Genomic DNA, 23,329 nt, shown 5'->3' with positions numbered 1-23,329 from the left:
TTTTCAACTGTAGGAATGCTGTCGTTGTTTCGCCAATCCGTTTATTTATGTCTGCATCGGATCCTCTTCGTTCATCGATGATGCTGTCCATGTACGTGAAAGTTTCCACCTCTTACAGAGTTTCTCAATCAAGTGCAATTTAGTAGCTGTTCTTTGTATTGTATTGTATTTCAGGATCTAGCTTTTACCCTTATGTATGTGGAGACTTACGCTACAAAGGCTTCTGCTACACTGACTGACTTTACCTGCATTTGTTCGTGTGTGTGGGATTGAAGGAATAGGTCATCACAAAAGTGCAAATTGTCTAGTTGCATGCAAGCTATTCCTTGTATTCCGTGCTTCCCCCTGGATTTTGAGGTTCTCGTAATCCAGTTGACCTCCATAAGGAAGAGGAATGGGAAGAGTAAGCGGCGTTGTCTGACACCGGTCTTCTCTTGGAATGCATTTGTTTTTTATGCAGCACTTTGCAACGCAAATTGTGATTCCCTTCTTCTTTCTTTTGAAAGATGATCCTGGACCCATTAAATTCTCATCTCATAAGTGCTTTTCGTGCTTTATTGGACAACACCAGTGCAGCTCCTTGTGTATGCTAAGCATCTTCTTCTTCGTGACGATAGTAAAAGAGCATCTCACCCAAATCTGACTTTTTCTGTCCCGCCTGGGTCCAATCAGTTTCACTGATTCCGAGCACTGCCATAATGTATCTACTCAATTCCGTTGATATTTGACTGGTCCTCCCGGTTTCCCACATTATCCGAACGTATTGTATTAGGAATTCGGAATCAGGCAGTCATCAAATATGGAAGGAATCATTAGCTCATACAATCACCACAGTAATCCACCAAAAGTAAGGCTCAGAACAGAGTTGTATTGGAATTCGTCCTAATCACACAATGCTCAAAGCTGAACATGAGATAACTGAAAAAATAGATACTAAGCATGGAGAGAAGGCCAACAATGGTAAAAGCGGGAGGAACTAATTAAATTTAATCAGGTGGCATGGCTAAATCTTGCAGACGTGGTTATTATGTATAACGTTTTACTCACATTATATTGTTCTATCGTGTGTGTTATTTAGAATCTGCAGACATTATGTTGTAAATTGTTAGGATACGATGAGTCAGTGTAGATAACGATGTGACTTCCACGTAAGATCTTATAAATTAGGTGGTCACATCATGACGTATCTACAATTTTAGGACTAGGTCTATCATTATGATAATAATAATAATAATAATAATAATAATAACGAGGTAAACCATAATTCTACAGAGTTATTGTACTAAAAATGGTGCTTTTGTTTATCTAAAGACAGTAAAAGTTTGAGAACAAATGACATTAAGATTGTGCTTCCTGCTTACTAAGAACTAAGTAGCTAAGCAAACAAACTATCTAGTCTTCGGGAGATAATTTTTCTCGTCGAAAGGGCTTTCTTCACAACAGAGGCTAAGCTTACTCTTTATAAAATATGTATACGACTCTTTTTTGAATATTGCTCCTTTACCTTCTCAAACATGAATACCACAGACAAGATAAAAGTAGATGTCTAAACACGCTGACTGCTAGTATGTAACTCCACTCTCGACTACAGAGATAGATGTGAGCACCTCTCCTTAGAACCTATAGGTATCGTCGGCTAGGAAACAATCTATTATTTCTCTACAAAGCAATATATGGACTCACATTTCTAACTTCCTGCCAAACTATGATTCACAACGCAGTCTACAGAATCAGAAACAACGCATATACACTGCCTATTGTAAAACACCCAAAACCATTGCGTTGTAAGTTTTTCACAGTACGGTTTAGTTTATTGTGGAATAAGTTGCCATTGCCTATCCGTAACTGTGACACTATAACCAAGTTCAAAAGACTAATAGCACTATAACTTGACAACAAAGAGCTTCACCAACTATACCCTGAACTTCTGCCTCCAATGAGGCATTTTATTATGGACCGCTTAATATTCAGACCGACCATAAATATAATGGACCTCAATTGTCATTAATATGAACATAACCAAATGATAGAACACTTTTTTTTACTCTCTCCCGATATTTATTGCTTATTAATTATGCCCCCACACTCCTAATACTCACTTTCAGATTCAGAATCTTTCTGATGCTTAAAATCGTATTATTCTACTTGGGAGTCATGTCCTTTTTTCTATTATGCGTAGACAGATAACTCACTAATCTCATCGAAGCTGATCAACTATGGCCGACCACAAGAGGCTCATAATGTTCCAAATTCTTGTGGGTTGCTCAATGTTTTGTCTTCTTATTTCGAAAACTTTACAATTCTAAACTCTTGCATATTACTTCATTTGTTATCTATTCTTACCATCTCTAAACCACATATAAACTGACCTGTGTTGTTTCAAACTTTTACCATTAGTTATCTTCATTGCAGTGAGATATACTAAATAGATATCTAACCCATAATACAGAAGTTCCAACCATCTGATCTGATTTGCTAGTAACATGGAAATATTAGAGACGATGTATTCCAATAAGTAGCTTAGATTAAGGTAATATTCATACACAACACAAACGTAAGAGGGCTTAACATCACAAGAGTAGGGGGAGTGGTGTTACTGACCAGCAGGCCTGATGGTGGAGAGATGACGTCGATACACCCATGTCTGTAAGGCAGAACATTCCGTTAAATTACGGCTTCTTATGGTCACGTAGGATGTCACGAACCAATGGAATGTAGTGTGCTTATGTTCATGTCTATAATTATTACTGTTATTAATATCAATATTGTTCCCCCGACACATTAGATATCCTTTTCACCTCTTCTTATCCTTCTAAACATGTTTAATTCCTGATTGTCCTTTGGAATTAATTGTGACTTTCATAGCATCATTCCTAATTATTGTTGCACAAATGTTTACACTAATATCCGGTTTCACTCCCTATATTATTACATAAATCTACATGTATTTATACGAGTGCACTAAACGATTTATTTTATTTATTTTACTTTTCTAAATTGTTGGTTTACTTCAGAGGTCGATATTCATATACAATTATCATTAGCATGGTTGAGCCCTTTCACCAGGTGTTCATTTCTTTTCTTTCCCTTTTTCCTTCTAAATAAATATTACTCTTATGATTACGAAGTTTGTAATTAAGACAGCAACTTGTGTTACATTTAAATTACTAAGTTGACGATACATAAGTAGTCGTTTATTCTTGTTTTGTGTTCATAAACATACCTATTAAACTATTTGCGTATTTCACGTCTCCTTTATTTCTAGCCCCTTATTTTCTTCCTTTCCTTCTTTAAACTCAATTCAATATTCTTCTCAATTACACAGACCCGATTTATTATTATTATCACTCTCTTTTTTCAAATATGGCAGATGTAATGCTAACATCATCGAATCTTGTGTATTATTGCATTTTCGAAGAAACCCAAGATGGTTTCTCAACAACACTTATGTACCCATAAGATGTTTGTGAATAATAATAATAATAGAGGTAACTTATCATACGAAATACCTCTTCAAATCGTGATTGTGACGCAGAATTTGTTTCACTTCCTACAGAGCAATCCTATTACAAGCACAAATAGACAATTTGCTGAAAACGAAGCCTGCTCATGACCCTGTAAAATCAATAAAAAAATTGAGCTGAAATAGCTTCGACAAAAACGGAAGATAGCTATTTGTGTATAAACATACCATTTTGAGTACTATATTTCAGAACTTCATATAATCCTATTCTTTCAGTTTCTTTTTATACCACCTTTATTTATACAGTTCTTTGTCCATCAATACTAGATTCACGTTTGTTTTCTTTAACCTAATACAATGCTCTTGCTTAAAATGTGCCTTAATAATAGAAAATTAGACTAAGTAGTCACAATTTCACTATTTAACCACAAATGACTCAGCTTCAATATGCATGAACACTGTATGCACTGTTTCTCGTCTTTTCTTTTTCTTGCTCTCTTTTTCAGCCCTCTCAAGAAATGCCACCGACAACGCATATGGAGCGGGTGAGCTCGTTCTGCTCCGTCATTAATGCCCAAGATGTTTCAGAGGGATATAAGATCACGGTTTATAGAAGCTCTAAATTTACTCACGATCATAAGTTGCACGTCGCAACGCAACCTCCATAGAGCGCGCTAACCTTGATATTGACAGTACGGATCTCACCAATAATTTTTATATTCATGCGTGGGAAGAATTACCCCCCCCCCAAAGTTTGTGACCAGTGTGTCTTATAAAATATCAAGTTAACTGAGTAACTCATCATAGTGAAGACTGTATCTTCTATAACAATTTGACCTTGCCTGTAAATTCGCATGCCTCATGTAACAAACTGTTATTTGAGAATAAATCCTTGTCATTACTATTGTTGTTATTTGAATGCGAAGCGTCGTACAGTCCGTTGGTTCGGCGGTTCGTTTGAGTACTTTGCTAAGAATTCTGGATGTTTTTGGGTTCATAACCAAAGGTGCATGATATTTTTGTTTTAGATTCTAAATGTTGGTCTGAAGCACGAGATATATAGTAAGCAAACCTGTAGGCCAATGCATGAAGTAGTTCGTAGGTAAGTATTGGGTATTCTAAAGGGAGTATAAGATGTTTTAGAGCTTGAAAAGTGTAACGAAAATATTCTTACTAAGTTAATGATATGTTGTTTTTCAATTATTTGAAATCGGACGGATTTTTTGTGGCCGTTTGATCTGACTCCAAGATCGTATAGATGTTTGTTATCGCTGATTCTCGTTTATCATCGTCGACTTAAATCGCGTTAGCCAATAACCGAATTAAATAAGTCAATTAACGAGAATGGCCATTGAATACATATATTTTGTATGTAAAGTGAATGCGATAGAACAAAGCGAAATGACGCGCGGGGAGGATGGCTGGGAAGCCAACTCCATCTTTGTCAAGTGTTACTCAATATTTATAGTCAGACAAAATAAAGCTACAGACATGTGATTAATGGAATAAGAAGGGCACACACATATACGCTCATATAAAAACAGTCTAGATTGATAAGCGAATAAATAACAAGGTCAATGTATGGCTCAAGTAAAATGAATAGAATGGGATGTCCGAAAACTCGAATAAGGTATATGGGCTTGGCATAATAACTGACACTACAGATTATAGATGAGCAGAATATGACCTATGTGTTCAAAATCTCTTCTTAACCAGTGATCACAAGGCAAATAAGACCAGAATTAGAGTGTGACGAAATGTAAAGGTATAATTGAACCATAGGTTGAGGTGTCTTCGCGTATGGAATTTCAACTGTATAGTCATAGAATAAGATGCATACCATGGCTTGTCCGACTAGGACCTGGTAGGGATGCACAATCAAGCACCTGAGTCTAATAATATGTTCAGCAAACTAATAAGGTCAGAATCAGTATTCAAGACACACAGGGCTATTTGTTTACAACTGAAGGACTACTTTTTATAGGTTTTTCAACGTATACCTGATGGAAAGCAGAAGCTCGCTATTTATAACCCACAAGAATGCATTGGCATAAACTGCAGCATGTTCGTAAACCAAAAACAACTAACAGCCGCGTACGAAGTGGTTTCATTACGATCATAATCAGCCACTTATGCTGATGATGGATATTGTCTGGTGTTGTTTATACTCTTAACTTGACAGGTACTTGAATATGATAATATCGCAGCGAGACGCTGCCAGTATCTGTCGTACATTGATACTATCGATAACTCTAAGTGTTTGAGTGCACTCACTTCCATTCCCTAAGCACCCATTATTCCGTCGGCTTCGAGAAGTCATACTGATACAGCAGAGAAGTTTCGAAAAAGTTCCCTAGACTAGTGAAACTTACAGACCTCAGTTACTTGGCGATTATATCGTAACCTGGTGGGACATTCTGCCGTCATATGAAATGATGGGATCAATGCAATTGTTGCAGCTACAACATGTGCTTGTTTGGTTGTCTTCCCGATCGAAGTGACGTTCACCCTTCTAAAGACTTTGTTAATGATCAGAAAACCACGATCATGGATATACTTGTTTTGATAAATGTATGGTGAGTTCATAAACATATAAAATACTTCATGGTGCATGATACATGCATGTAACATCTGCACTGTCAGAAAATAATTTAATTCTGTCATTGAATTTACTGTAGTGTTAACTGTCGTAACTAGGCAGGGTTCAAAATTGAAAATCAAATACTTTATGAAACGATCAGACTTAAAATTCATTAAACGTCTTGTATCACTACATAACATTGTTTATAAAGATGTATTAATAACGCAAACCTGTGCATCGTTGAATAATAATTATTTATTATTTATTTATTTGAACACATAAATATTGGAACAAGAGTGCGCCAAATATATATGCGTCACACAAAACAATGAGAATTTAAAGAGAAGGAAAAAAAGGTAAGGAGCGTAGAAAAGAGAACAATAACGAAGAGATTGGTGTAAGGTAGTGTAATAATAATAAGAATAATAACGGGGGAACGGAAGGGTACAATCAGAAGAAATCTTTCAGTTAATGAAGATACAACCACTTTTTATGAAGAAAGTAAAAGATTACAGCAGGATAGCCACTGGCTTCTAATCTGGGTCAAATCTGATAACGTCTCTAGCCACTGCGTTGCAACACTTCTCGGACCGCAACCAGGGAGTCGTGAAGGTCCTGTAGTGGCATTGGGCAATAGCCACACAATCCACAAAGCTGTGAACACGAGACTACACAGAAAATAGATATTCAATATTTAACACGGAGAAATACCCAACGATGGGGAAGGCGCGAATACTGAATTGAAGGGACTGGAGTTGATCGAGTGGCATGGCTCGGCCATGCAGGCGTGGTCTCTGCGGAATGTTACCTTATATCTTCTATTCATATTAAATATATTGTTCTTTCTCTAGCCTAACCTTGTTCTACATCATGTATTGGTAATTGATACGATACAGTGAGTTGGTGTAGTCGATGGTGTGACTTCCACGTAAGATCTTATAGATTAGGCAGTTATATCATGACAAATCTACAAATTTAGGATTAGGTCTATTATTAGAGCACTACTAATATCATAGTAGACCATAATTCTACATTGGTGAGCCCAACTAAAGAAACGCAACCTATTATTGTTAATCTTTATTTCCACCTTAACCTTCTCAATCGGATTTTATTTTTGTAAACCCACTATTCTAATAGTCCTTTGATTAATGGTCACATATATTATCGTAATGTTATATCTATTAGTTCACATAACTTACTAGCTCAATCGATAATAAAAGTTCGTCATCTATATCAACTAATTAGCTTTGATGGTTCGTTAACAAGCTTTAATAGCATTTACATGCTTCAGCAACATAGACTTGTTTAAACATCAAGCTCTAGCAAATATGACCTGCAAATAGCGTAAGTATACATTGACTAACAATGTAATCAAGGACTAAATAGTTATCGGGATCTAATTATCAGTGTTCCTTCACCTAACACCTCATCCTGTTTTAAACTATGCACTATCCTGTAATATCTTTTCTTCTGACCACTGCCTGCCTAATTTCATATTTTCGAGTTCCATTGCCAAACAACAAGGATGACACTTCTCCAAAAACATACGGTGAGTTTCATCTATAGGTTTTCTGCAATCATAAGGTCATTTTAGATGGCTCGTTCAATAACAACCACACAATTAACTGAATTCATTCGATTGTTCTAATCCGAGCGAGTGGCAGAAACGTCAACACCATCAAGCACCCTGGAATTAATTGCCATACTGCATGTTTTATTCTGGATACTTTTGGATCATTACTACTTACGAATGGCGTTATATATGTCGTCCACTGAATAATCTAATTTTTAGAAATAACCCAGGCGAGTTCAACTATCTTACTTAATGATTTTTTGTACTGAACATATATATGTTTTCCAGTTGATTTTGCCATATATTTGTAAGTGTCCCTAGGCTGAATGCAGTACCTTCTTATGGAATGTTTATAACGCGTCATATTCCTTCCTGAAGTTTCATAAGCAGCCTGGTCGTGTTCATTATTTTTTAATTGTCATATACGTCAACAACCTGCTTGTTAACCTGGCCCGTACATACGTTACAGTATATCTTCATGTCTTCTAAATTTAGAAATCATTTGGATCGCCTTTAACGTGTATAAATAAACCCATCATAGTCGTTGTTGCTAATAGTATTTGGGTTTATGGATTGGTTTATCATAGTAGCAGCCTAAAATGCAGACATAGTTTCGATAATTAGATTACAAATTTAGGTACTATCAACGGCACTAGTCAAATAACTAAATCCCCAGGTAGCTGTTGACTAAACAAACGTTTAAAATCAAAACTCCGTAGCCTACTAAAATTACCACTAAACGAATATTTCTGAATTGAAAATTATAATATAATCAGGCGTCTCGGATTCTGTAACACTACAAATTTCTGATAATTTTGAATCACCTAAACCAAAGTACCTATTTTTCCACCGGCTAATCCTCAATCAACACTATAACTAGTTTAACATAATAGTTTCAGGATATCGTCATAAAGCATTGTCATGACTTGACAATCACGTAATATGATTGATAATATTAATGAAACTATTAACATAACCGGTCATCAAATCGACTTATAATTATCACTAGTGTTGTTTTTCTTTTATCTTCATTCACTACAGATGATTACAGTATGTTTCTCTACCAGTTGCTCATTCAGTAAATATCTCAAAACCTTGTCAGTCTAATTGATGGTTTAGAGACACAATCATGCATGCGAATAATCAGTATAAGCAGTCGAGCAAATCTCCTGCAAACTGAAAACATCAATGTCGAATTTACCCCAACACTGACTAAGGTTCAAGCCATTATCATAGACATGAGTTGGGAGTGTACTCCCCTTGGTTACAACTTGTGTTCTTCCTGATAATCACATGAGCATCTCTCACTGTTAATCATCTTGTAAAAGCTTATTTAGCCGAATACATCCTGCAGCACCACATCACCTAGTAATATGACACAGGCCTAACTGATTTCAATAACTTATAACCACTATATCTCAATTGAATCGTATTCCGCCTTATGATAAACTGCATACTTGCAACTAACTTGTATGCATCATCAGCCGTCAGGTATAAATATGTATAAATAGTCTATGGCAACTCAGAACATTGAGTCTAGAGCATGTCTCTTACGAATACACTCATGTTTAACGATTTGTTCTTAGCTATCTGTCCAAAACTCATATAATTATCACTCATGTATTGAAATTTTGTTTTAATAACCATTCATGTGTATTAGTAGTATTAATAAATTCTATCACGGTCAAGTAAAAACGAGGTTGAGAAAATCTCCACGTAACTAAATAAACCGTATCAAACTAACTGGAACACTAGTTGGAATTCTTTTCCATGGTAATACTTTTGTTCTTTCAGTTAGCCTACTAATACAGATGCAATTGGAAATCACATATGGACGGGTTACCGGCATAATTGTTAATTGGTTTCATAATTTAAACCAAAACTAATACCAATATTAACATTTCTACAATATTCATTACTTTAATATTTCTAAACACAAAATACTTACTACCTATACGTCAAGTTATTAACCAACGGCTATTAACACGCATTGTTTTATTATTATTACTGTAATCCCATTTTTTTATAGCTCAAATAATCTTCACCCAAATTGTCATTTTAAGCGTGTCAAGCATGAAGGCAGATTTTTTAAAAAAAATTATTACATGTATTTCCCGACCAGATGCTGCCGCCTTCTTTTTGATTTATCTTTCAGCTTATCATTATCCGGAGAATTCTACCTATTCTTGGTAAACCCCGGCGCGCGACGATCCCATCCAGTTTGGTGTCGAACCAACATCACGTTGATTCTGGTGGGAGAGTAGTGTAGTGGCACTGGACAATAGCCACACAATCCACAAAGCTGTGAACACGAGACTACACAGAAAATAGATATTCAATATTTAACACGGAGAAATACCCAACGATGGGGAAGGCGCGAATACTGAATTGAAGGGACTGGAGTTGATCGAGTGGCATGGCTCGGCCATGCAGGCGTGGTCTCTGCGGAATGTTACCTTATATCTTCTATTCATATTAAATATATTGTTCTTTCTCTAGCCTAACCTTGTTCTACATCATGTATTGGTAATTGATACGATACAGTGAGTTGGTGTAGTCGATGGTGTGACTTCCACGTAAGATCTTATAGATTAGGCAGTTATATCATGACAAATCTGCAAATTTAGGATTAGGTCTATTATTAGAGCACTACTAATATCATAGTAGACCATAATTCTACAGACCAACACAAGCCGGCCCTTTGCAGCTTTCTTTCATACCACGACACCATGTCATGCACTGACCACCTCTCCGCCTCTTCCAACCAGTCCGAGCGTCGGCAAACAATGCGCGACTTGGAATTCTCTGGGACGACATTTGTAGAACATGTCCAAGCCACCGAAGTCGGTCTTTCAAGATGGTGACACCAATTGCATTATCGTCTCTCTGCCCGAACACACGATGCCGAACCTCTGCACTACTAACATGGTGTTGCCACTGGATGTCAGCAACCCTTCGGAGACAACGATGATCAAACACAGACAGTCGTCTAACGTCCTCAACTCGGAGAGGCCAGGTTTCACAAGCATAAAGCAAAAGTGCTCTCACCGACGCGTTGTAGATCCGACCTTTTACAGCCAGACTAACATCACGAAGGCGCCAAAGGTGGCCCAGATTGGCATAAGCCGCTCTGGCTTTCACTATTCGTGCATTGATCTCATCACTCACACCCCCACCAGCACTTATGCAGCTACCCAGATACACGAACGTCTCGACTACTTCTATCTGCTCACCATCCAGGCTGAGTACACGATTAGGATCCTGCAAGTCTTGTAGAAGTACTTTGCACTTCGAAGGTGCAAAGCACATACCGTACCTACGGACATTGATTGCCAACTGATTAAGTGCGGATTGCATGGCTAGGGCATTATCGCACAGTAAGACAATATCATCCGCATACTCAAGGTCGAGAAGTCTTTCTCCGGGCAACAGATCCACACCACCATTACTTACAGCCATCAGAGCTGTTTCCAGAATCTCATCGATGACAAAGTTGAAGAGGAATGGTGAGATTGGGCAACCCTGTCTAACCCCACTGCTTGAATGGAACAATGGAGAAAGGTGGTTGTATGCCATCACTCTATCTGAGGTGTTTGTATATAGGGCTTTTAGGATGTTAATAAACTTCTCAGGCACACCCTTCTTCAATAGACAATCCCAGAGAACAGTCCTGTCCAGTGAATCGAAGGCAGCACTAATGTCAAGAAACACTACGATTGTTGGCCTGTGATAAGTATGACGGTGTTCTAACATTTGGCGGAGGGTGAAGACATGATCAATACATCCTCGACCAGAACGAAAACCAACCTGCTCCTCGCGAGTCAATCTTTCTCGGGTTTTGAACAACCTACGATGTATGACGGAAGCCAATGGCTTGGACGCAATCGGAAGTAGACTTATCCCCAATAGTTGTTACAGGAACGACGTGAACCCTTTTCAAAGATAGGGACAACTATCGACTCATTCCATGACATTGATACACTCTCTAGCTCCCAGACCTTTGTAAACAACACAGTCAGTTCCTTAGTCAGAAAGTCACCGCCATCTTTAAAATGGGCCGGAGGTAAGTCATCTGGGCCAGATGATTTGTAACGCTACCGGTAATTACCAGATGCAGCTACTGCTTCCTACTGATTAGCACTCTCCCGCCACCATCAGACATCTCGATCATTACGCAAGCTTTGCCCAATTTCCTTACGTAACATCCTTCGTTTGTGGCCAAACTCACGGCCACCCGGAGTAGACCGACGGGCTTCAATGAGTTGTAAGGAACCTGAAGAAACCCAGTGCTTATAAACGGGACGTTTCGCGAACCCACAACTGACTGTACCCGCCATTTTCATGGCGTCATGCAATTGCAACCAATGCTCATCTATACTTTTCGGTGGAATGGTAGCTGGCCTAGAAATTAGCTCGGTTCGATACTTACTTGCAACAGAAGTTGCAACCAGCTTGCTAATATTAATTTGTTGGCGGCGGTCACCTCGTTGTCCAATGAAAAGTAAGGTAAGATTTGCGCAGACCAAGGCATGGTCAGAGTCCAGATAGGTACTACAAAAGGAGCGGCAGTCTTGTACACAGCCACGCCAGCGGTAGCTGATCGCGATGTGACCAATCTGAGTCCAGGCTTCGGATGCAGAGGGAGGACGCCAGCTGGCACATCGGCGATGACTGTGCCGAAAGTTAGTGCTAGCCAGAAACAGGTTGTTGTCTGTGCATAGTTGCAGTAGACGGTCTCCGTTATCTGTCCTGCGACCAACAAGTCCCCATCGGCCAACTAAACGACTCTCTTCTGTGCCTAGACGCCCGACCTGTGCATTCAAGTCTCCGGCTAATACTACAATATCTGTCGAACGCACTTTCTGGAGAAGAACAGATAACTGATGGTAGAATTCATTCTTGATACATTCTAGATACAGTCGAATTTTCATCAAAGACGAGGCGCTATATAAGTATTAAAGAGAGTGAATAATGTGTTAAATAATAATAATAGTACTAATAATAATTATAGTAATCATTTGACTGTTAGTTGAAGCGAGTAAAGTAGTTTCCATGATTATGGGCAGTTCATCATATTTGTGTGTGGGCTGTGATACTGCCCGTGTGCCCAGACCGAAACAGGTGGTTATCTTATTGAGCCACACCCCGAGCCTTTGACCCGAAGGTCTAGCCCACAAGGCAGTGTAGCATCGTTAGGAGATGCGATCCCATGACAGAGGCTGTTTACGCGTGGCCATGTGAGAGTATTTCGAGAGGGAGAGCGGACTTTACTTAAGTTCACCAAGTTAGTGCGTGTTCTGATTGGGTCTGGTATTGTAAATCCACAATTATAAATGCTTGGCAATTCCAATCAGGTTGACGAACTCTCCAGTAGTGTAATCCAATGTAAGGTATGGTATATACCCACTCACAGTCACCAAATGTAGGTAATATTTGATTTAGATTTCAGTTACCTCAATCACAAACGAATATAGAACGAGGGATATGTGTGTAGCAATGTATTTTTTAACACGCCACAGTATGTCACGCTATGTAGTTACACAACGGAGTGTGTTCAAGGTCATTTACTAAAACAACAGTTACAGTCATATAATGATAAACATACGTACAGTGAAAGATTGGCAAGATAAATACAAATAATATTAAAAACTATTTACAAATTAAGCTTGTCAGACCTACCTCCATAACCCCAAAGTCTTCTAGTAGTGATAACTTGGATTCTGCAAAACTAGTTCATTCAGCTGCGAAGGTGGTGCACAGCTCCCCCCAACGATGCGTGTTTTTTTCTGAGCATGGTGACAAAACCATGTCGTAGTAAATACTGATTTATGATGTGTCTGTTATAGGGTTCACGAATAAGTTTCCGTAAACAGAATCCGCAATCACTGACCAAATGATGAACAAAGTTATAATGCATATTGTCGAGTAATATCTAAATTGTACTTACCAATTTTTTTTGTTAATACCAAATGTCTAGGCGAAATACTAGAAGGGTTAGAAAGTAAAGAGCTTTGTTTACACGAAATAAGTAACTTCTAGGTTATTTGTCACCTGCTAGTGAAGTCATAAATATACTGAAATCAGAGTTTTAAGGCAATATGAGCTGTCAACCCATTAACGTTTCATTCACATCATAAACTTGGTGTAAACAAATGTCATAAGACTGTGAAGCGTTCACAGTTATATGATGGGGATTTGAAGCTCCCAGTTCTTGATACGACACAACCCTAGAGTCAAATAACAACTATTAATGAGTTAATTCTTGAATTCCTACTCCATTACAGACTGATTCGGCATAAGTCCAAAGTAATTCATGCAAAATACGTGACGAAAAGTGAACAAGCAATCGAAACTAAATCACAAATTCATAGCACTTATATCTCCTTTGTGCCATATTAATTAGTTACATTTTCCTCATAAGTCAGAAGACGCCTGTATCTTGTGATGATAGTAACTACAACACTAATTTGTGATGTGTCTGTTCTAAAGATTACCTATGAATTTCTATTAACGGAATACAAAATCTACTTAGGTACGTTCTCAATATTTTGTTGTGTGTCTAAAGGCAATTTTATTTTAATCAAGATTGGCGTACTTTTTTGCGGAAAGCGCGACATACGTGGAAGGCGCACAAAATAATGTTTGCATTAGCGTGTGTGATACGGACAGCTGCGCTTTCTGCTCGTGCGCAATCCATATTAAAGGTCTGGGTTTTCGATGTATTTACCATAACTTCTTTGAATTTTTCTAGAATCCACGTAACATATGCGTGCATTTCCTTTTTCGTCCAACCAAACATTACAGGCCACCGACGACCAACATTATCTGTTATGACCAACTGGTATAAGGAATATCTACGAAGTGTTATGTGACAAGGAGCTCAATCACTTTTTATTATTGATATTGTAAGTCGAATCAATACACACGACTTATGGATAGTGATTGGTCATAACTGCTGAAGCATATTCTCGTGATATATCCATTTTCTACATGCTCCCTAACTTCACCATTTTGTCGCAGCATATCCATTACCTGCTTTCAAGAACAACCTGGAACATATTTCTATACACTTACTAGTGGAGAGTTTATCTTTCATAGCTTTGACATCAGCAGCGGTAACCTACTTACCAGTTCTCTCCTTAATACTTTCCATAAATTCATCTGCTGACTGACAATGCAATATTACTGGCTTCAAGTTTTCGTTTTCTTCGGATGACAATCTTCTACTCCATGGATCACAAACCATCCATGAACTACTACAAGAATGGTTGTTAGACATGTTGTAAGATTTTATGACGTATTCTTCACCTTCCAATCTTATAAGAAACCTAGATTGGCACTTTAAAAACTTAGACCTTGAATGTCACAGATTGATTAAAGTCCTCACGGTTTTTTATTCACTATCAGACTTTCTGATTTACGTTTACGAACAAACGTGCAGTGAAACACCACAAACAAGTATTTATATCTCATATCCTTCAACAATTTACTTTCTGCGTGAACATAGTGCGTATGGGTAATCTGAGCAAACATAGAATTACTCCTCCATACTTTATGGAAATCCTTTAGAGCACTATCAAATTCAATTCAGATTACGAATCGATTGCTCAGCATAATACGTTGAAACGCCTCGCTTACGTCCAATCAAATCTCTCTTGAGCATGAAGCGCTACATATAACACGCATTATTTATTAAAAAAATTATTCCTTGAAAAAAATAACTGAAAGTAGTACAACAAATATTTAGGACTTATCGTTGAATTGACATTTCGTCTTAACTTCTTTGTTTAACAGCGACTCATAAAAACTCTGAGTATCTATAACGTTTTACGTTTTCTTAACCTTCTTACGTTGTTTTCTAGACCTGTAATTGTTCACGGGTTCCCTAAATGAAATCTTTTGATGTTCGGCTTTCTCATGATATAGATCAATAAGGATACGCTTTGGATAAACTTAATATAACCGAAGCACAATCGAACCAGGTCTCAAGACTTTCCAGTCTAATAAGCTCTAACATCACTACTTAAGTTGATCTAAGTGACGCTGGACTCTCCTGATGTAGTAAACACCACTTTTTGTATTAGTATGATGAACCTCACACCTCAAAAGTGATTGAGATATGTGAACGCAATCCCAAACTAACCAGACAACTAAATACACCTGATACAAGCTCCTCCAGAGGTCCGTATTTGATTATTGGGCAACTCATTAGCAAGCAAACTCCGCCTGTAGTTCTTCCAGAGTTACTTCCGGTCCCAAGCCCAGGTAAAGGAGGAGGGTTGGGCATGGGGTTAGCGACCCCATCCCGTAGAAAACTAACTCGCTAAAAAAACGCTCACCAAACCTTACAGGATCTACTGAAGGAAGAAGAAACTACTATGGAGGACAACTGGAAAGGTATCAAAGAAGCATTAACTTCAAAGTGTCAAGAGGTTCTGGGTCTAAAAAAGCACCATCATAAGGAATGGATCTCTATAGAAACACTGGACAAGATCAAAGAAAGGAAGAACAAGAAGACAGCAATGAACAACAGCCGAACACGAGCAGAGAAAGTCCAAGCACAAGCTGAATACACAGAAGCAAACAAGCAAGTGAAGAGGAGCATTAGAACGGACAAGAAGAAGTACATGGAAGAACTAGCAACGACGGCGGAAAAAGCTGCAAGTGAAGGGAATATGAAACAACTTTACGATACAACGAAGAAACTATCAGGGAAATACAGCAAACCAGAGAGACCGGTCAAGGAAAAAGAAGGCAAGCCAATCACTGAAATTCAACAACAGCGAAAGAGATGGGTAGAGTACTTCGAGGAGCTCCTGAATAGGCCGGCTCCAATGAATCCACTGGACATCGAGTCGGCGTACACAGATCTTCCTATAGATGTCAATGCACCAACGACGGAAGAAATAAGAAGAACCATTAGACAAATCAAGAGCGGGAAAACAGCAGGACCCGAAAATATACCAGCTGAAGCACTGAAGTCAGACATCGAAGTAACTACAAACATGCTTCACCTTCTATTCAAAAAGATTTGGGAGGAGGAACAAGTGCCGACGGACTGGAAAGAAGGACACCTCATCAAAATTGTAAAGAAAGGAGATGTGAGCAAATGTGAAAACTACAGAGGCATTACACTACTGTCAGTACCAGGGAAAGTCTTTAACAGAGTTTTGCTGAACCGGATGAAAGATGCAGTAGACGCCCAACCTCGAGATCAACAGACCATATTACCTAGGGATCGGTTGTGCACTGACCAAATCGCGACACTACGGATCATCGTCGAACAATCAGTTGAGTGGAAAACGTCACTGTACATCAACTTCATTGATTACGAAAAGGCATTTGATAGTGTAGATAGGAGGATGTTATGGAAACTTCTTCGACAATACGGAGTTCCTCAGAAGATTGTCAATACTATCCGGAACTCATTCGACGGACTACAGTGCAAGGACGTGCATGGAGGACACCTGACAGATGCATTCCAAGTAAGGACCGGAGTCAGACAAGGCTGACTACTCTCTCCCTTCCTCTTTCTCGTAGTGGCCGACTGGATTATGGAGACCTCGACATCTGAGGGAAAACACGGCATACAATGGACAGCTCAGAACCAATTAAACGATTTAGACTTCGCAGATGACCTGGCCGTACTATCGCATACACACGAACAGATGCAGATGAAGACAACCAGTGTAGCAGCAGTCTGTGCATCAGTAGGCCCCAGCATACACAAAGGGAAAACCAAGGTCCTCAGATACAACACGGAGAACAGCAATCCAATCACTCTTGATGGCGAAACTCTGGAAGATGTAGAATCATTCACATACCTGGGAAGCATCATCGATGAACAAGGAGGTTCAGATGCAGACGTAAAGGCGAGGATCGGCAAAGCAAGGGGCGCATTCCTACAATTGAAGAACATATGGAACTCAAAACAACTTTCAACCAATATCAAAGTGAGAATCTTCAATACGAACATCAAGGCAGTTCTACTGTACGGAGCTGAAACTTGGAGAACTACAACAACCACAATCAAGAAAGTACAAGTATTTATAAATAGCTGTCTACGCAAGATACTCAACATCCATTGGCCGGATACCATCAGCACTAGCCTTTTGTGCTAGAGAACAAACCAACTTCAAGCTGAAGAAGAAATCAGGAAAAGACGATGGAAATAGATAGGACATACATTACGCAAATCGTCAAACTGCATCACGAGGCAAGCCCTAACTCAGAATCCTGAAGGGAAGCGTAAAAGAGGAAGGCCAAAGAACACTCTACGTCGGGTAATAGAAGTAGATATGAAAAGCATCAACAGGAACTGGAAGGAGCTGGAAAGGATTGCCCAGGACAGGGTTGGAAGGCGAATGTTGGTGAGCGGTCTATGTTCCTTCACAGGGAGTAACAGGCGTAAGTAAGTAAGCATTAGCAAGCACCACGACAAAAACATTTACTCAATCACTTCTGGGACTTGAGTATGAATGTGAGAAATCTGACGGCGCAATCAAAATTTACCATTCCAAAAAATCCAAGGAAACCAGACTATTGAATTCTGGTTTGCTACATTTTACTACCTCTCTCAATATTATACAGTCTGTATCCTTTTCGCTCAAAAACTAAACCTCCCCTACTTACATTTTATGAAGTATTTTAACAGCGTTACCATGAAAAATATTGTAGTGACTCACGTTTATCACGAGAACACGACTGGTTTAATAAAAACAATTATTATTATAACCAACTGTACCAGTGTTTGTTTTAATGTGCTTTTGTTTGACTGTGCTAATGACAGCTATTTTGTGCTTCCATTCTTATACTGACACTTCGATTGTAACTTCGCGCGAATTCGGTTACGTTCTGTAACCAAGCTTGTATCCTGGCACGATCTCGGTATCCTTTCGATGCCACGAGATCGCCAGCAAATAAACATCGACTTGGTCCATTAATTGCCTTCTGGTATTCGGCTTCTCGGGGATTTTATGGAGTCATTTGGAACGAGCTTCTTACGCCTTCTGATCTATTTGGCACGTGTTTCTTGGTAGCGGTGTTCACAGTTAATCTCAACTCGACCCCACGCTACAATATCATCAGTAAAGTTTCTCCTAACGGGTTCTAGTGACAAATAGGATGTTGTGGATGTTGGAGTTAAACTTTAATCATCAAACTCCCTCAGATTGTAAGGAAACTCATCATCCAGTTGACTCAAAATGCAATGTTAGAGGTGCTCGTGGCTCTGATCTGACTGGCGTATTCCATAAACCATTAGAAGTGCCAGCCTCACTAATTCTTCAAGGTATCAGTGAAGCTCTAAAATGAATTTTTTCAGACCTCTTTGACTGAGGAGTCAATTGATAGTGGTCATAGGTTTTCATGCAACTGTGTCAGGAGACTGCACAAAACGCCGAGTATCATATATAGAATCTCTTCAAAATTACGCAGCTCCCGCAACGCGCCCACTAGGCTGCCAAATAGGAACTTCTGATCCGACTACTCCTAGTCTGTTATATTGTAGAATTATGGTCTAGTTCGGTATAAAAACATTTATCTTTGTTATCATTATGATAGAACTGATCCTAAAATTGTAGATTTGTCATTACGTGACTACCTAATCTACAAGATCGTAACTGGAAGTCACATCATTGTGTCGTGGCAATCAGCAACACAATGTCTAGCACTTCTGACGAACACATTTGGGCTGGGGATAGAATATATTCTAATGTGAATAGGGACCTGTCACAAGGATAACCACGCCTTCAAGCCTGAACCGTTCCCTACCGATCAATTGTTCCCACGTTCCTCGTCGTTGCATGTTGAATGCAAACATTCCCAGTAATTATATGCTTGGCTTTAAAGATCGTGCGATTAGGAGCCGATGCCACTACAATATCTCTGTTCAATGAGTCCCGTCCAATCTTCTCCTTTTTTATCTAATTATCGTGAGGTTTGAGCCTTACACATCAAACCACATACGTCTGCTGTATCGGGGGAAGCCAACTCAGAATAACGAAGGAATGTGCGGATCTACTTTATCTCCATCTCACTAATCTCTACAAGTGGTCTGTATTCAGGGTTAAACTGACTTCTGCCGGGAAGTACAGAGTGATCACGGTAATGTATGAAGGGATAATAAGACAAAATTTTGCAATTGGAGACCGATTCCCCTGCTCCATGTAGTTACGTAGATCATTAGGTGAGTCTCAAGCGAAGCCCTATATGAATATATACTCAGCAATCGTTACTTTCCGACTCGTAACACTGTCTGCTTTCAGTTATTTTATGTGACACAAGCCCATTGACGACAAAGAGTAACTGAACTCTAGTAAATGAACACCAATTATACGCACATATGCCTCAGGGTACTCGAAAGTGTTGATCATCTAATTCACTGATTATAGAGACCACAAGCCTTCAACATCCCATTTACTTTCTTTGATTGGTACTCCATGTTGTGTGCTGATGATCTTGAAGTTAACCCTCGGCCTTGATCGCGTCCTGACTCTCCATGAAGACTTGTAGATCAAATGTGTTGGTGGTCGGTCTCATATAGTTGAGTGAGAACGACCTAACCTCCTAGCCTATGTTCAACTCACACGTATTGGTTGATACCTTGTTCGAATTACCCTATCATGATACTCAGGTATTGTGGCCTCTTTGGTAACAGCATAGAAGAGATAGAATCTTACAAAAACAATACCATGTACAATATCAACAAATTGTAGAGGCATTGAGCCCAAACCACACAATCCTTAAAGCTGAAAATTAGACAGCTGGAAACTAGACATTCATTATCCCACTGCGGAGAAAAACCCAGCGATGGGGAAGGCGGGAGGAATGAATGGAATGGATTCGAATCGACCGGATGGCATGGCTCGGCCTTGTAGGCGTGGCTATCCTTGGATGTTGTTATATACCTTTTACCCATATTAAATACATTGACCTATCTCTAGCTTAAGTGTGTTCTTCATCATGTATTGATGATTGTTAAGATGAAATGAGTTGGTGTAGACGATGATGTAACTTCCACGTAAGGTTTTATAGATTAAGCAGTTATATCATGAGAAATCTACAATGTTGTGATTAGACCTACTATTAGAGCAGTACTAATATCATAGTTGACCATAAATCCAACACAGTACAGAGTAATGAAACAACCGCTTGGATTAGTTCATGGAATTTTTTTGGTAGTTCCATGTTAGTTATCCTTACACTTGCCTAAGTTCAGTCACATAACTTGGATACAAAAAAAGGTTTGGTTACAAGAATGATTTGTCGCAAATTCAATAGATTCATTTCCATTAGGATTGAGTGATCAGTCAATGAAAGTCTTATCTAATTAAGACAGATGATACTAATTTTAACAAGGATTTTAGTAATCGCTTCAGTTCGACGTGTATTTACTAATCCCTCATGAAACCTAATGCATAAAAATAAAGATAAGTCGAAAACAATAGTCATAAATACGAAATTATTTATTTATTCATGCGCGTTGCCAAGATGAGTAGACATCACAAATGATACACTGTAAAATACGTTTCCAATATTATTTAAACAAATACATAATGTTTTCTATTAAATAAGGCAAGAAATTCTTGTGGAATAGATGGAGGAATCAGAATAGTCCATAGAATGCAACTTATGGAGAATATTATCTCCAAACGAACCCATTTCACACGTACACATTGTAAGTTGAAAATGATCACAAATGTTAAGTTGAAGAAGAATTAAGCTCATGCTGTGTGTATAAACTAACTATTGTTTTTGAAAAATAATTTCGAGCCTTATTACGTGATAGTTTCATTGTTGGAGTCAATAAGCCATTGTCTATTGTAAACGCCTCGTCTGTCAAGTAAATTGCCTGGACCTGTCAGTACAAAAATTCAGAAAATATAAATCAGACACATAATTACTTCAGACTATACGAAAAGAGATTTCAATACATGGTTTGCATAATAGTCAGTCAGTAGAGCCTGTTACTCCCAATGGAGCATAGGCCGCTGACCAGCATTCTCCAACCCACTCTGTCCTGGGCCTTCTTTTCTAGTTCCATCCAATTCTTGTTCATTCTTCTCATGTCTATTTCCATTTCTCGGCGTAATGTGTTCTTTGGTCTTCCTCTTCTCCTTTCGCCTTGAGGATTCCATGTGAGGGCTTGACTCGTGACGCAGTTGGGTGCTTTACTCAATGTGTGTCCTATCCACTTCTAGCGCTTCTTCCTAATTTCTTCCTCCGCTGCTATCTGGTTTGTTCTCTCCCACAGTACGTTGTTGCTAATAGTGTCCGGCCAATGGATCCGAAGTATTTTTCGTAGACAACTGTTAATAAACACCTGTATTTTCTGCATGATGGCTTTCGTAGTTCTCCAGGTTTCTGCTCCATACAGTAGAACTGTCTTGACATTTGTATTGAAAATCCTGACCTTGGTGTTGGTTGACAGTTGTTTTGAGTTCCAGATGTCCCTCAGTTGTAAATATGCTACTCTTGCTTTGCCGATCCGCGCTTTCACAACTGCATCAGATCCACCCTGTTCATCAATGATGCTGCCCAAATATGTAAAGGTTTTTACATCCTCCAAATCTTCTCCGTCAATTGTGATTGGATTGGTGCATTCTGTGTTATATCGGAGAATCCTGCCTTTCCCTTTGTGTATATTGAGACCTACTGCTGCTGCCACACTGTTCGTCTTCTCCTGCATCTGTTGTTGCGTTTGGGATAGAAGGGCCAGATCATCTGCGAAGTCTAGATCGTCCAACTGCATCTTAGATGTCCATTGTATCCCGCGCTTCCCTTCAGATGTTGACGTCTTCATGATCCAGTCGATCACCAGGAGAAAGAGAAAGGGTGAGAGTAAGCAACCTTGCCTAACACCGGTCTTTACTTTGAACGAGTTCGTTAATTGTCCTCCATGCACGATTTTGCAGTGTAATCTATCATATGAACTCTGTATGATATTGACTATATTCTGAGGCACCCCGTAGTGTCGAAGAAGTTTCCATAGTGTTGTTCTGTCCACACTATCAAATGCCTGTTCGTAGTCAATGAAGTTGATGTAGAGTGATGAATTCCATTCAATTGATTGTTCCACAATGATCCGTAGAGTTGCGATTTGGTCTGTACACGATCTATCCTTACGGAATCCTGCCTGTTGGTCACGAAGTTGGGTGTCTACGCAGTCCTTCATCCTGTTTAACAATACCGTGTTGAAGACTTTTCCCGGTATTGAGAGAAGAGTGATGCCCCTGTAGTTATCACACTTGCTGAGATCGCCTTTCTTCGGTATTTTGATCAGAAGTCCTTCTTTCCAGTCTTTTGGTACTTGTTCCTCATCCCAAATCTTATTGAAGAGAAAGTGGAGTATCCTTGCAGTTGCCTCTACGTCTGCTTTTAGTGCCTTTGCTGGGACGTTGTCCGGTCCTTCTGCTTTGCCACTCTTGATTTGTCTGATGGCCATGCTGATTTCTTCAAATGTTGGTGGGCCACCATTGATTGGGAGGTCCGTGGGTGCTGCTTCGATGTTGGGTGGGTTCAGTGGGGCCGGTCGATTCAAGAGTTCTTTGAAGTGTTCTACCCACCTGTTTTGTTGCTCTTCAATGTTGGTGATTACCTCGCCTTCCTTGCTTTTCACTGGTCGTTCTGGTTTGCGGCGATATCCAGAGAGTTTCTGTGTCGTGTGATACAATTGTCTCATGTGTCCTTCCCTTGCAGCCTTTTCCGCCTT

The 23,329-nt window shown here is 39.1% G+C and overlaps 1 protein-coding gene across 3 annotated transcripts in view; it reads right to left on the bottom strand.

Moving 5' to 3' along the window:
- The window catches only part of ACSL6_5 (Long-chain-fatty-acid--CoA ligase 6), a 156,607-nt gene that overhangs the window by 98,403 nt on the left and 34,875 nt on the right, over positions 1 to 23,329 (bottom strand). For all 3 annotated transcript variants that reach the window (XM_051212175.1, XM_051212176.1, XM_051212177.1), the window contains one exon: positions 17,828 to 21,475. In XM_051212175.1, the coding sequence (XP_051072328.1) occupies positions 21,320 to 21,475 (156 nt within the window). In that variant the 3' untranslated portion in view covers positions 17,828 to 21,319. Of the gene's footprint in view, positions 21,476 to 23,329 lie in introns of those variants that run through there.

Source organism: Schistosoma haematobium, chromosome ZW (assembly GCF_000699445.3).
Source record: "Schistosoma haematobium chromosome ZW, whole genome shotgun sequence".
Lineage (NCBI taxonomy): Eukaryota > Metazoa > Platyhelminthes > Trematoda > Strigeidida > Schistosomatidae > Schistosoma > Schistosoma haematobium.
This window is presented reverse-complemented; position numbering and strand designations above follow the sequence as displayed.